Below are 16318 nucleotides of genomic sequence, written 5' to 3' on the forward strand. Positions count from 1 at the left end.
TTCCTCCTTTAAGTTTCAAGTCATTAAAGTGGACTGCATCACAAAGCTGCTTTTCCTCGACCCGAAACGTCACCGATTCCTTCGCTCCGTAGATGCGGCCTCACCCGCTGAGTTTCTCCAGCATTTTTGTCTACCTTCGATTTTTCCAGCATCTGCAGTTCTTCCCAATAGATTAACATTCTTCCTTTACTGTACCAATTTACTGCTTTTTTTTTAAATTGCTGTTTTTTTTCCCTTTTTCCTTCCGCCAACAATATTTAATATGTAAAAGAATATGTGATTCTGTTCCATTCTGTTTGTAGCTTGTCTGGTTGTTTGTCTTTTTGCACAAAGTCCGCGAGCATCGCCACTTTCCACTTTTAATTTCACTGCACATCTCGTATGTGTATGTGACGAATAAACTTGACTTGACTTTAATAAAGATGCAAGCTTTGTAGACACTTGAACGGATCTCACCAATGCCCGATGAGGCAGAGGAAAAGCAGTGGGCAGTGGGACTGACTGCATTGTTCTTGCTGAGTGCCAGCACAAACTATACGGGCCAAATGGCCTCCATGCCACAATTTTCCAATTCTAAGCAATGGAGGGAAATGTCGCCATGTGAAACTGGATTGCACCAATCCACAGAATCAAGGGTAGTGGGGGGGGGGGGGGATGTGTACGGAAAGGAAGAGGATTACAATTCAAGCCAAGTTCTATTATTGTGCAACCTTGTAACACAAAACACTGACAAGCTGCAGTGTAGATAACACACAGAACAAGTAATTCAACATTTTTAGCAGCGAGAATCTACTGCTTGTTCGGCAGCCCCAGAGGCGTGTGAATAACACTCCATCTCTGTGGGTCTGAGGTGTCTGGTGAGGCCAATGCGGAACCACCAGGCTCGATTGCCAGCGAGGGTTAATAGACTTTAGAGACACCGCGTGGAAACGGGCCCTTTAGCCCGAGTTCACGCCAACTTGCGGGACACATACGTGGTTGGTCAAGGAGAGGGACATCGGTTTGCGGGCCGATCTGGTCAAAGATTGGCCCTGCAGGAGCCTGGGGCTCAGCAGGATCGGGAACAGCTCCAGTAGACCGAGCACACAGGCAGGCTGGACTTTGGACTGTGGAAATGGTGCCAAAACATGGCCGCTCCCGCATGTGTAAACATGTAAAACTAATTTCACACTGCAGTTACATATGTGACATACAAAGCATCACTGAACAGCTTCTTCCCCTCTTATCAGGCTTCTGAATAGCTCTTTCCCATGGGAGGGGAGTGTCAGATTCATAGTGACACCATTACGGATATTGGACTTTGTCTATGGAACTGATGCACCATAGACACCATCAAAATATTTAAACAATGTTTCACAAGTTCAACTTCGAAACCTGGATATGTTTTTACTTGCATGCTGAGCGTGAATCATCAGGCCTACGTTTGTTGAAAGTATAAATCAAAAACCCATAACACTTATCCAGCATTTTGTATCTATCCTCAGTGTAAACCAGCATTTGCAGTTCCTTCCTACACTATCAGTATTGGTTGATTATTGTCACAAGCACCGATACAGTGAAATAACTTTGTTTTGCGTTTTATCCGCTGCCAACATCACCAGGCGTCACCACGCGACACGTCGTGAGTAGTCGCCCAAAGAGTCGTACCTTTTACTGGTGACCTTCAGTGACTATGATGGGTGGCGGCAAGTCATCGAAAAAAAACGCGTAAGTGGAACAGGCCCTTTAGACAATGGATCACCTGCTCCATGTTCATTAAGATCAAGGCTGATTATGCTACACAGAGTTAACAGGCCGGGACTTATGAGCGTGAGTCCTGTGTGGTACACAAGTCCCTATAGGCTGGGGGGGGGGGGGGGGGGGGGGGGAAAGAGGGGGGTAAAATAGTCTTTGCTAAGTAAATGTGATACAATTTTATGTTCACCGTCAAATCCCCAAATAAATTTGTACAGCATTCTTAATACATCAAGGAAACATACTCAGACACTGCAAGCAGGCCACATTCAGGAAGAGTGCTTAAGGGTTGCAAGACTTGCTTAAGAGAAAGGACTCACAGAGGTATGAGACGGTACTCAGTTTGGGTAACACAAGGTCAAGGGCAGCATTTTGGATTTAAAGGTCTTATATTATAACTAGATAGAATTAAAACAACAGAGAAACTGTGCACATTCTGATCTGCTGAATTATTTATTGCACTGGTTCCGTATTCACTGCCCTTCTTCCCATTGCATGGTGTTCCTGTATGTTCCTTATTTCAGAAATCCCTTGCTAAACTGCATATAATTTATGACTTTTCAAACATATCAAATTCTAGGTTTTGCAGATCAATACAGAGTTCACTCCAATAGAACAGCAATTACAGAATCCACCGTTTTTTGTCTTCCCTCCCTGTGTTGTTCTATTGTACGGCTCACTTCACACACATTCTTTCTCAGCATATCAGCGATACAAGGTACATTCAATCTTCTCCTCTGACAATTGTCCACGTCCATTGTCTAACTGCAGACAACACTGTCGTTTGTTCCAGGGTACAAGGCACATGGAATGCCACCAAACGCCCTTACAAGTCATTCGCCTTCCTGACAGTTTTCCATATAAATTCATCTGTACTGGTTCTAAACCTGGGAACTCCCTGTACAATAGCACTGTGGAATAATCTTCAGATAATGGTTCAAGACAGCTCACCAACATCTTCTCAAGGGCTTGGCCCTGCAAGGACAGTGCTGAGGAAGTATCGTTCTGGGGTAATTGCTCAACTCACCACCTCTGGAAACCCCTTTATATCTTAATGCCAACTTTGCCCTCCTCAACACCAGGTCGCTCAACAACAAAGCCCTTGCCCTCCATGAACTAATCCTTGACAACACTCTGGACTTCCTTCTGCTCACTGAGACCTGGCAACAACCCAATGTCTTCTTCTCCCTCAATCAAACATCCCCACCTGGATTTAATTACATTTCCAAACCCCGCCCCTCCCGCCATGGAGGTGGCCTCGCTGTTATTTTTAACCAGAATTTTCGTATCACTGAACTCACCTTCCCCCCAGTAGCATCATTTGAATTCCTCGCCTTCAAAGCCATTTCCTCCATGACAGTCATCCTCATTTACCGGCCACCTAAACCAAACCCCTCCTTCCTATCTGACTTCACTGAACTCCTCACACTTGCCTCATCCCTCTCCTCACGTCTGCTGCTACTTGGTGACTTAAATATTCACATGGACTCCCCCACCTGCAAGCTCGCATCTGAATTCGCCTTTTTACTGGACAACTTCTCTATCTCTCAGCACGTCACCTTTCCCACCCATGACAAAGGTCACATCCTTGATCTGGTCTGCTCCATAAATCAACCGGTACTCGACCTCCATCCTTGCCTCTTCCCCCTCTCTGATCATAAGCTTATACGGTTCACCATCCCTTCTCCGACACTTCGCCCCCTCTTCCTCCGAGAAATCACCTTCCGGAATCTAAAATCCATTGATCCCCTCCATCTCTCTGACCTGCTCTCCACCACTCTCCCACTGGACTCAACCCCCATCTCACCTGATGATCTCACAAACCATCTCAACTCCACCTTGTCTACCTCCCTCAACACTCTGGCCCCCCTCAAAACAAGAACCGTAACTTTCAACACATCCTCACCCTGGTACACACCTGCACTTCGTAAACTGAAACAGACTGGTCGCCAACTCGAACGACTAATAAGAAATCATCTCTCACAGTCCACCTTGAAGCTTACAACTCCACCTCACTGACTACAAAGATGCCCTCATTGCTGCAAAATCTGCCCATCTCTCCTCCATATTCACCGATCCCTGCCTAAACCACAGAACCCTCTTCTCCACAGTGGGCAACCTCCTCAAGCCTCGAGCCAACACTCTCCCTACCTCTACTCCGGATCTCTGCAACTCATTCCTCCACTTTTTCGCTGATAAAATCAGCACCATCTATCAATCTTTATCCCCTGTACCCGACTCCCCAGCATCTACTCCACCACCTACCACGGCCCCTCCTTTCAACATCTCCACTGACCTCCTTACCCCTCCTCCACACTGCTTCCTCTCCCAGTTTGACCTGGTCACCCCTATTGAAATCTCCAAACTCATCAGCTCTTCCAAACCCACCACCTGCTCCCTCGACCCTCTCCCCACTCCCCTGCTGAAGTCCTGCCTCCCCGTACTCTGCCCCTACCTCACTAATCTCTTCAACTCCTCATTGTCCCAAGGAATTGTCCCCTCCGCTTTCAAAACTGCTGCCGTTACACCAATCCTAAAGAAACCTGGTCTTGATCCCTCCTCTCTCATTAACTACCGCCCAATCTCAAACCTCCCCTTCCTTTCAAAAACCCTGGAGCGTATCGTTGCGTCGCAACTTCATTCCCACCTCCTTGCGTATAACCTACTTGAACCCCTCCAATCTGGCTTTCGCCCCCTCCATAGCACAGAAACTGCTCTCCTCAAAGTCCTCAACGACCTCCTCACCTCTGCTGACACTGGTTCCCTCAACATCCTCATCCTCCTCGACCTGAGCGCAGCCTTCGATACAGTGAACCATAAGATCCTGCTCACCAGACTCAGGGACCTCGGCATTGAAGGCTCTGCACTCAGCTGGCTCCGTTCCTACCTTTCCAACAGATCCCACTTCATCTCTCTCCACAACCACACCTCTGCTACAGCCGCAGTCACTCAAGGCGTTCCCCAAGGCTCCGTACTCGGCCCCCCTCCTCTTCATCATCTACATCCTCCCCCTTGGTCAGATACTCCGCCACTTCAATCTGGACTTCCACTGTTACGCTGATGACACCCAGATTTACCTTGGCACCAAATCCCCCCACAACCCCCCCCTCTCCCATATCAACTCCTGTTTGTCAGCTATAAAAACCTGGATGCAACATAATTTCCTCAAACTCAACAGCGATAAGACAGAATTCCTCCTCATAGGCTCCAAAGCCACACTCAGCAAAATCAATAACCCCACTCTCACCATCGACGGCACCACTGTCTCCCCATCTCCCCAGGCCCGCAACCTTGGCGTGATCTTTGATTCCACCCTCTCCCTTGAGCCTCACATCCGCCATGTCATTAAACCTCCTTCTTTCATCTCCGCAACATCGCCAAACTCAGACCCTCTCTCACTCCGCCTGCTGCTGAAAGACTCATCCATGCCTTCATCTCCTCCCGACTGGACTATTGCAACTCACTTCTCCTTGGCATCAGCTCCACCTACATCAACCGACTCCAACTGGTCCAGAACGCAGCCGCCCGACTCATCACCCACACCAAATCCTGGCATCACATCACTCCAGTCCTCAAAAAACTTCACTGGCTTCCCATCTCCCACCGGATCACTACAAAATCCTGGTCCTCACCTACAAAGCCCTCCACCATCTGGCCCCCACATATCTCATTGACCTCCTCTCCCCCTACCAACCCTCACGGTCCTCAGATCCACATCAGCCGGTCTCCTCTCCATCCACAAGTCCAACCTCCGCAGTTTTGGGGACAGAGCCTTCTCCAGGGCAGCTCCCAGGCTCTGGAACTCCCTCCCCCAACTGATCCGCAATTCCGTGTCCCTCCCCATCTTCCAGTCCCGCCTCAAGACCCATCTCTTCACCTCTGCCTATCCTTAGCCCCACGTCCCCGTCCCTTTTCATCTGTGCATTAATTGCCTCATGCTGTGTTTTGTATTGAATTCTGTCTTTACTTTGTGTACTAGTCATGTCTCTACTATTTATTTCATTCCCCTTACATGTTTTTCCTATACATGCTCAATTTTTGTAAGGTGTCCTTGAGACTCTTGAAAGGCGCCCATAAATAAAATGTATTATTATTATTATTAAACCCAGGATTGAATATGAAAAGGTCACGCAAGTCAGATCAATCCCACATTATCAAGGATTTTTTTAAATGTCCAATCTAAATCCAAATATTAATATGGAGAATCCAAAATCTACAGTAACACATCTTCAGATTAGAGACACAGAGAAATGTTAACAGAACACTTGGCAGCCGGCTTACTTATTAGTCATCCAGTTACATATCACTCATGTAGCACTCCTAATTACAATACTTCATCACTGCGCCCCAACCTCCATCTCCAACTATGGACACATGCCAAATGTCAGATCAGAGACATCTTACAGTTCACACAGAATAGTTACAACCAAGAATGGTTACAAGCATACACGTTAACATGGATGCTCTGATTCTTGTTTCCAGAACTGATTGGTTTGTGCTTTCTTCCTGCACCCATATTTTGAGTAATATTTGCAATTTTCTGGACATCAGACACCACCCCTGAAGCCACAGATGTTTGGAAACATGTAGCCAGCGCCTCTGCAATTACCTTCAGCAATATAGATAGGGTGCATCAATCTCATCTGCACCAGGTGATTCATCCATTTAAGTGCAGACTTTGAGACCTCTTTGTTAACTAACTTTTAACCCATTCAGAATCTCAACTATATTTCCCTCTGCCGTCGTTGGGTAAACGCTATCACACAGACTGCCTAGCAAGTCGTTCAGTATCTCCTCTGTCCCCATGAATGAATTTGCTTTTCACTGTCACATCAACCCTGCCTCTTATAGACCCGTCATGTGCACAGTCCTACAGAATTACTGGATTTCCCTTTTTCTTGCTGAACAACTTCTCTCAAGTCCTTTGCCGCAATCTTTTTTTACTTCGCCTCTGAAACTTCCATAAATAGGTTGGTTCACATGCATTAACAATCCGACATATTTTATATGCTCCACCTTATTCTCTTGCTGTGGTAATCTAGGAAGTTCTGCTAATAGTCTCTGTACCCACTCTCTCAAGGGAAGTACCCAAACCAAAACCAAAACTTATGAACTTAAAAGCTATGAATGCGAGTAGGCCCTTGGCCTTTCAATCCTGCCACATTACTCATTGACATTATGGCCTTGTTCGGTTGTAAAACCAAAACTGTATTCACCATCTACAAAGAGATTCCACCCCTAGATATGCGTTCCTCATTCCTCCCCTTCAGAAGAGGAAGGACTGCTCATAAGGACTGTTCCCTTAGCAACTCTGTGGTTCAATCTTCCGCTCCCATCAACCACCCCACACGGATGTCTCCATTGCAACTACAAGCAATGCCATAGTTGTCCTTTCACCTCTTCCCTCCCCCCCCCATCCATCATACGCACACAGAATTTTCACTTGCACTACCAATCTAACACTGCATTCAATGTTCACAATGCTGTCTCCTCTACACGGGAGGAACCAGAGGCAGGATGGGACAGGGTGATCACATCTGCTCTCGGCAGGAGGGAGGGTGACAGTCAAATCCATCCAGGATGGAGGGGGAAGGGCGTGATCGCATCTCCCCAGGATGGGGAGAGAGGTTGGTCGCATCTTCTCCAAGGCAGACACGTCCAGGGTGGAGGGGGTGGCCATATCCCTCCAGGGGGTGGAGGATAGAGTGGGCAACAGGCGCCCAGGGAAGGGGAGGGGGTGGGGGGAGAGGGTGGCCACATCTTCCCTGGGTGGGGGGGAATAGAGGGTGGCTACAAGCCCCCAGGGTAGGGTAGTGGGGGGGGGGGGGGGGTCGATAACCCCCAGGGTGGGGAGAGGCGGTAACCCCAACCCCCAGTGTTAGGGAGAGATATGAGGGGGGGGGGTTATTGGTCTCCCCCCCACCTGTTACAGACCCACCCCGGCCCGGCCCAGCCCAGTCGGGTCAGGTCAGGGACAGTGGCTGTGCAGAGCCGCCGGCCACCGTGCTCACCAGTCGGTGCCCGTCTTGTCGTTGAGCACATCCTGGTAGGCGGCCTGCAGCGCCGGCCCGTTCCTGCTCAGGTTCGCCGCCATCTGCCAGGCTCCACCGGGCCCGGCCCCCCGCTTCCGGCCGGAGCCCCGCCCCAAACCGCCCCCGCCCCGCCCTCAACGCGCACGCGCCATCAACCCGTCCCGCCCTCACCGTGCACGCGCCAACGTCAACCGTCATTGCGTACGCGTCAGCGCCCCTCCCTCACCGCGCATGCGCCAACTGTCATTGCGTACGCGCCAACGCCCCGCCAACCCTCATTGCGCACGCGCAAACGCCCGCCCCGCCCTCACCGTGCACGAGCCAACGTCAACCGTCATTGCGTACGCGTCAGCGCCCCGCCCCGCCCTCACCGCGCACCCGCCAACGTCATTGCGTACGCGTCAGCGCCCCGCCAACGTCAACCCTCATTGCGCACGCGCAAACGCCCGCCCCGCCCGCACCGTGCACGCGCCAACGTCAACCGTCATTGCGTACGCGTCAGCGCCCGCCCCGCCCTCACCGCGCACCCGCCAACGTCATTGCGTACGCGTCAGCGCCCCGCCAACGTCAACCCTCATTGCGCACGCAAGACGCTGGACCCAAGACGCATGCGCGCACCCCCTCGCCCTTCGGCCCAACTCACCAATGGTTCGAAGAAAGACAGACAGACACAAAATGCCGGAGCAGCTCAGATTCACTCCCTTGTGGGTTAATAGCTGGTGTTCTGATTGCACTAGAATTAACCTTAATCAAATCAAATCAATCATTCAAATTATGGGAAGGAACTGCAGATAAATAGACAATAGGTGCAGGAAAAGGCCATTCAAGCAAGCACTGCCATTCAATGTGATCATGGCTGATCAAGTCAACTTTATGTCACATACACATATAAGATTACAGTGAAATGAAAGTGGCAATGCCTGCGGGATTTGCAAAATAACGAACAGATCGTATTTACATAAACTGACACAACTGTTATTAACAGGATAACAGTGATCATCCACAATCATTACCCACCCGTTCCTTCATCTCCCATATCCCCTGACTCCGCTATCTTCAAGAGCCCAATCTAGCTCTCTCTTGAAAGTATCCAGAGAACCGTCCTCCACCGAGGCAGATGATTTCCAGACTCACAACTCTCTGTGTGAAAAAGTGGTTTCATCATCTCCGTTCGAAGCAATTTGAGGAAGGACATTCTTGCTATTTAGGGAGTGCAGCGCAGTTCACCATTTAATTCCCGGATGGCAGGACTGACTATGATGAAAGAATGGGTCAACTGGGCTGGAATTTAGAAGGATGGGAGGGGTTCTTATAGAACATAATTTTTTTTAATGGATTGGACAGGCGTAGATGCAGGAAAAATGTTCCCCGATGTTGGGGTAGTCCAGAACCAGGGGCCACAGTTTAACAATAAGGCCATTTAGGACTGAGATGGGGGATAAACTTTTTCACCCAGAAAACTGTGAATCTGTGGACTTCTCTGCCACAGAAGGCAGTGGAGGCCAATTCACTGGATGCGTTCAAGAGAGAGTTAGATTTAAGTTCAAGAGAGTTTATTGTCATGTGTCCCTGATAGGACAATGAAATTCTTGCTTTGCTTTAGCACACCAGAACATAGTAGCTCTTGAGGCTAACGGAATCAAGGGATATGGGGGAAAAAAGCAGGAACGGGGTACTGATTGTGGATGATCAGCCATGATCATATTGAATGGCGGTGTTGGCTCGAAGGGCCGAATGGCCTACTCCTGCACCTATTGTCTATGTTTCTATGTGTGCTGGTTCACACCGCAGACAGACACAAAATGCTGGAGAAAAAGTCGAGACCAAAGATCCGGTCTCTGATATGCTTCTTCTTCTTGTAGGATTCCGGCAGTGTAGACGCTGCTAAGCGTATTACTGCCCTCCACAGGTCAAAGTTTGAACTAAATTCTTACATACAGTCCTGTAACTTGCAGGAATTGAAGAACAGCCCTGGATATCAGTTGATGTTTCTCACTGTGTCCAAACAAAGATGAAACAGAAAAAGCCTCAACTCCAAGTCCTGTCAGTCTAACAAACAATACTTTTCTTTCTACCCTGTACTTTTTACATTCTAGGAAAACATGCTTAACTGTCTCATTACTCCCACATTCACACAAGCCAGAAACATGTTTCCCTACAATGCACAAATAGTAATTTAACCAGTGTCCCAACCTAGATCTACACAGTTTAACTGAGTCCCTACGGGACAGAGATGTACAGAAACATATTTTCCTAACTTCAGATTGTATAGAAAAGTAGTGTCTACCCCTGACTTCCATTTCCCATCCTCTCTGCCATTCTTTGTTAAGCCCTCTTTAATTATTCTCTCAGTTCCACTCTCCCCAATGATACATGGATATCTATTTCTCTTCTTAAACTCTCCTTTGCTATGAGGGCCACTGCTCATTCCCCCTCACCCCAGCATGCCCGGGAACCCAGCAAAAGTGATGTTACATGCATTTCGTTGTCTCTGTACTGTACACTGACAATGACAATTAAAATTGAATCTGAATCTGAAAACCCAATTCTAGAAAACACACTCAAGATTTCATTTAGAATGTCAGGACGAGCTTTAGATTGCTGCAGAATCAGAACAGATAATGACTTCTCTAAAACTGGCTTCCTCAATCCACCATAGAGCCCATTGAATTGCCATTAATTCAGTCGGAGAACAGAGCTTCCATCAGAAATGCGCCGGCCAATCTTCAACCCAAGCTGCTCCACATACACCCAAACCCAGCTCTCCACTAACTGGATCTTTAGATCCATCTGTAAAAACAATCAAAGTGCTCTCACTGATTGAATTAAGATATTCCACTATTCTTGGAGTCACCTCGCGCTTATCTTTTTCCTGAAGAAAAGCAAGCTCAATAAACAGTTCAGGAAGAACCCAATAGGGCACAGGTAGCCTTATTGTATGCTCTATAATACCCCCTTGTTCCAAACCCAGCTTCCTAGCCCACTGATTTATAATGACAAAAAATGTGTTATATTTGTTACCATCATCGACCTCTTGCAACAAACACCTTGCTGGGAAGGTATCATTACACCCACAAAGTTTAGCCCAGTAATGTAACCCTAGCTTAATGCGCCTTAACCATAAGGGCATTTCTCCCATTTCAACAATCAGGGCAGGGACTGGGGAAGTCCTGAAGGCTCCACAGCAAAGCCTCAAAGCCTTTGCCTGCAACACATCTAGCCTAGCCAGAACAGTTTTAGACGCAGACCCATACACAAAACACCCATAGTCAAGAGAAGATCTGATCATGGCCTGATCTTCTTCTTCTTCTTCTTCTTCGAGTCCGTTGCAATCTCAGATGTATTCTGCCAGTATCTGGCGCAGGTCACAGATGGTCGGGTCGGTACAGCCAGGTCCTGGGGGCTGCACTGGGAGGGGGCGTCACACTCCAGTAGGTGGACATTGTCTGTACTGCTCCACAGCTGCATGTGTCTTCTGCCTGGTAGTTCCATGCTTTCATAAGTGCTTTGCACTCCCCTGCTCCACTCGTAATCTATTGAGGGTCTTCCAGGTTGGCCATGGGAGGTCGTGCCGCTGGCGAGGCATTCAGTCGGAGTGATTCCTCTCTCCATCCAGTCGTGGGCTCGTGTGTTGAGCTGGTTCCATTCATCTTTCCAGATGTTGGTCCTTGCTGTTTCTTTGGTTGTCTGGAGAGGTGGGAACTGTCTGCAAGAAACTGGCTCTGGATTTCAGTCGGGGTGGAGGTGCTGTGTGTCCGTGCAGGGGGTGCCTGGTATCGATCTCCTGTGCTCTCCGCTCTTCTTGGGCGACGATGGATCGTCTGATATGGGGAGGGGGGGCAATACCAGCTAGGGCGTAGAGGCACGGGACTGGCGTGTCTTTATGCATCCCGTGATAATGCGGCAGGTGTCGTTGAGGGCTCTGTCAACCAGTTTGGCGTGGTGGGAGCAGCTCCAGCTGCCTCATGAATCATGAGACAATGGAAGTATTCTCTTTTCCAGATGGCCCCGTCATCTGCAAACAAAGACAGACCAAATCCTCTCTCTAATTTACAAAATATGTCGTTTATCATGATATTAAATAAAACTGGACTGATAACACTTCCCTGCGGGGTTCCATTCTCTATTTCTACAGTCTCTGAGCTGACACTACCAACCATTACTTGTATTGTTCTATTCAATAAAAAATCCTTAATCCAGTTGAACATTCGTCCCCTGACTCCCAAGTCAAAATTTTAATCATTAATCCCTCCTTCCACAAAGAATCATATGCCTTCTCAATATCAAGGAATACACTCACTACTGTTTCCTTGCTTCTAAATGCCCTTTTAATATCCTGATCCAAAACTGATACAGACTCCATTGTAGACCTTCCATTCCTAAAGCCATTCTGTACATCAACAAATAGTCCTCTGGTTTCTAAAAAATAAACTAGTCTGTTAGTTACCATCCTCTCCATAATTTTACAGAGCACTGCTGTGAGCGCTATAGGGCGATATGAACTAGGGTCAGATGCCTCTTTGCCTGGTTTAAAATAGGGACCACGACTGCATGTTTCCATTCCTTTGGTAAATAACCCTCTGCCCACACAGTATTAAACAAAGCTAAGATTTCATCAAGTACAGTATCATTCAGATGTTTAAATAACTCATACGACAACCTATCTCTCCCCAGGGTGGTATTTGCCCCAGACATAATTGCATCCTTCAACTCTTTTATGGTAAAAACAGATTAAAGGTATTATCATTTACTAACTCCTCTCCAGCTTCCACTGATTAACTGCCATCAGCTCGGTTCACTTTCTACACCTCTCCACTCCCATGCTCTCTGATCTATGCACTGCTTGAAAACTGTCAACACACATGTCTGCTTTTTCCTTATTGGAGACTGCTACCACCTCACCCTTCTGCAACACTGGTAACAAACTTATTTTGTATACTCCTGACATTCTACGCACAGCTGACCACAAATGCCTTACTGGAGTTTCCGGGACTAGCGTACCACAAAACTTCCTCCAACTATTCCTCTTTGCATCCTTTACAACTCGTCTTGCTACTGCCCTTAGCCGCTTGTACTCCATTGCATTGACCAAAATTGGATACTTTCTTAATTTTCGATAGGCTATTTTCCTATTCCTTACAGCTTCATCACATTCTTTATTCCACCAAGGAACAGACATACGGGACCTAGGTTCCTGCTTCATCAGGAATAGTACACAAGCTGCCTCATGAATCATGAGACTAATGGAAGTATTCCAACTATCTACAGAACCCTCACTATTAACCTCTCCAACTAAACTTTGAGCCTTCTCTTGAAATTTATCCCATTTGGCCTGAAAAAAGTTATATCTAGGGACTTTCTTTACCACTTCTCTCCTCAAATCCCTACCAACCTACATAAAATTGGATAATGATCACCAATGTATATCTATCCATTACATCCCATTCATCAATTCTTGCTAAATTCTGATGAAGCAATTGATAAATCTATGTGGCTGCAGGTGTTTCTCACAATATTATACCTAGACGGCCTTCCATCATTTAACAATACCAACTCATACTTGTCTAGAAATTCTTCAACAATAACACCATTTTTATCCCTGTGATCACTACCCCATAAAGGATTATGCGCATTAAAGTCTCCAATCCATATAACAGGACACCTTACCTTCTCCATTATCGCATCAAAATCTGACAATATCAAGGGTTGACAGGGGTTATAATAATTTATCACAGTGATAGAATTCTGGCTGCTCCAAACCTCCACAGCCAAAACCTCAAGATTAGAATTAATGTCAACTTTCCTATACTGCAACCCACTCTTAACAAAGTTGCACAACCCCCACCTGATCTATCAGACCTATCTAATCGCACACATTCATAACCTGGGATTACAAAATCTAGACAGGGCTTTAACCATGTCTCTTGGATACATATTAATTCTGGTGCTTCTTTAAATTCATCAACAAATCTCTTTAACTCTTGACCATTTCCAATCAGACTCCGGGCATTCCATTGAAGTATATAAAACATTATGGTGTTAATGAGGATCACCATCATCCACCTCACTGACATACTCCATACTGCTAGCTCTCGACAACTGTGACCTCTCCATACACTGACTTTCCGTCATGCATTGATGCAACTTTTCTGGCAACTGCTTTACACTGAGGAACCTTTCAGCTGCCCCCGCCACTAACCTGATGATATCTGACCGGTTAGCTGCTTTCTTAGCTCCTACCAGCACATCAGAAACAAAAGACAGAAATGACTCCTTATTAAAAATCAACATGTCAGATGGAAAAGCCGACGGCAAGTTTGGCAGTGATCTGGCTTCCTAGCACCACTCTAGTCCCAGCGCTCACATCTCCGCGTTCTCTAGCCACCCTTTGAGCTGCCTCTGCATATAATAATAATAATAATGGATGGGATTTATATAGCGCCTTTCTAATACTCAAGGCGCTTTACATCGCATTATTCATTCACTCCTCAGTCACACTCGGTGGTGGTAAGCTACTTCTGTAGCCACAGCTGCCCTGGAGCAGACTGACGGAAGCGTGGCTGCCATTCTGCGCCTACGGCCCCTCCGACCACCACCAATCACTCACACACATTCACACACAGGCAAAGGTGGGTGAAGTGTCTTGCCCAAGGACACAACGACAGTATGCACTCCAAGCGGGATTCGAACCGGCCACCTTCAGGTTGCCAGCCGAACACTTAGCCCATTGCGCCATCTGTCGTCCATATGACACGTTGTTCTGATCCTTCACTTCCTGCACTCGCTTCGCCTGAACAAAGCGCTCACAACCATGAAACCCTGCTGCATGATCCCCATCACAGTTAGGGCACTTAGGAGCCTCTGCCTTGCAATTTTGTATTGCATGATCTCCACCGCACTTTGCGCACTTTCTTTTACCCCGACAAGACCCAGCAACATGTCCAAACCTCTGACAGTTATAGCAGCGCAACAGTGGTTTAATGTACTCCCTCACTTGATACGCCATACTCCCAAGAAACACTCTCTGTGGCAGTACTCCATCTTTGAACGTAAGCAGGACCGGCGGGTCCCTGACTCCATTCCTACTCTTAAATCTCACAACATCAATTACCTGGGCCCCCTTAACGTTTTCTAAGATCTCCTTCTCAGACAAGCCATCATACATCCCATACACCACACCCTTTATTCCCTGCTGTCTTCCTCTAGGGACCAAACTCTCCACCTTGACCACCAATTTCCCCACACCCCTAGCATCATTAAACTGTTTTCTGTCTTTGCAACAAACTCTTAACATCCCATTATACAGAATCTTAGCCTGAAAATCCCTGCCTATCTGGCTCTCCAAGGCGGTGGTGATTTTTAATGGATTCACTGCTCCAAATCCTGCATCTCCTTGATTTATTCCTTTAACTTTAAACAGCACGACGATTCTTCAATAATTCTAGTTCTCCTAACTTTACTTCCTTCGTCTCCTGACATTTCGGGTCTTTCGCTCGATGCCTCTCTCTTAGAGCCCCCCTTTTCCTTACCTACAGTCTGCCACCCACCACCCTCAGCCCCACCACTCCCTGAAGCCATGGGCCTCTAGAATCTGCGATGTGACTCGAACGACCTCCAGCAGCTAAAGCCCCTCAACAAGTCTTTGCTTCCTGCAAACACTCCACCCCCAAAACCTTTTACGTCAAGCAGCGTTTCACATAACACAGCTCAGTGAGGGAGGGAGGCGCCGCTACGAGCCCCGGGAACAGACGGACATCGGTACATGAACCGGCATTTTAATTCCCGCTCTCTGATCCTTGGTCGACACCCTTCTTCAGTCTTCGATGCACCACGTGCTGGGCGGGGCAAGCGCTCCCACGTGACCAGGCGTGAATGACAGCAGCATTGACCAATAGTAGACTAGGCTGGGGAGGGGAAGGGGCGGGGGGGGCCGGGCTCTGGTGGGAGGGGCTAAGGGAGGGGCGGGGCTCTGGGGAGGGGCGGGGCTCTGGGTGGGACGGGCTGGGGAAGGGGCGCAGGGTGAGGGGCAGGATTGTGGTGGAGGGGCGGGGGCTGGGGGCGCAGGGGGAGGGGCGGGGCTAAGGGAGGGGCGGGGGCTGGGGGGGCCTAAGGGAGGGGCGGGGCTGGGGGGGCTAAGGGAGGGGCGGGGCTGGTGGGGCTAAGGGAGGGCGGGGCTGGGGGGGCGTAAGGGTGGGACGGGGCTGGGGAAGGCGCAGGGGGAGGGGCAGGATTGTGGTGGAGGGGCGGGGCTGGGGGCGCAGGGGAGGGGCGGGGCTGGGGGCGCAGGGGAGGGGGCGGGGCTGGGGGGCGCAGGGAGGGGCGGGGCTGGGGGGGGGCGCAGGGGAGGGGCGGGGCTGGGGGGGCGCAGGGGAGGGGCGGTTGGCGCCCGGTTGCTGTGGAGCCTCGAGGCCGGGTTCCGGTGACCAGTCTGAACGGTACAGAGGTGGTGGTTGCAGCCTGGCCCAGGTGATGAATGAATGGATGGGGATGAAGGGACTGAGGGCCCTGATTCGGAGAGCCAATTAACTCGAGTAGGGGTTGGAGAGGTGGGG

The 16318-nt window shown here is 48.6% G+C and overlaps 2 protein-coding genes across 11 annotated transcripts in view; one reads left to right on the top strand and one right to left on the bottom strand.

Moving 5' to 3' along the window:
* Positions 1 to 7869, bottom strand: part of dbnl (drebrin like) — a 33695-nt gene extending 25826 nt beyond the window's left edge. For all 10 annotated transcript variants that reach the window (XM_033014035.1, XM_033014036.1, XM_033014039.1 and 7 more), the window contains exon 1: positions 7746 to 7869. In XM_033014035.1, the coding sequence (XP_032869926.1) occupies positions 7746 to 7828 (83 nt within the window). In that variant the 5' untranslated portion in view covers positions 7829 to 7869. The remainder of the gene's footprint in view (positions 1 to 7745) is intronic.
* Positions 7870 to 16150: 8281 nt separating this feature from the next.
* Positions 16151 to 16318, top strand: part of piwil2 (piwi like RNA-mediated gene silencing 2) — a 40156-nt gene continuing 39988 nt past the window's right edge. The window contains exon 1 of the mRNA XM_033013887.1: positions 16151 to 16232. The gene's annotated coding sequence lies outside the window, so the exon portion shown is untranslated. The remainder of the gene's footprint in view (positions 16233 to 16318) is intronic.

The sequence above is a fragment of the Amblyraja radiata genome, chromosome 39 (assembly GCF_010909765.2).
Source record: "Amblyraja radiata isolate CabotCenter1 chromosome 39, sAmbRad1.1.pri, whole genome shotgun sequence".
Lineage (NCBI taxonomy): Eukaryota > Metazoa > Chordata > Chondrichthyes > Rajiformes > Rajidae > Amblyraja > Amblyraja radiata.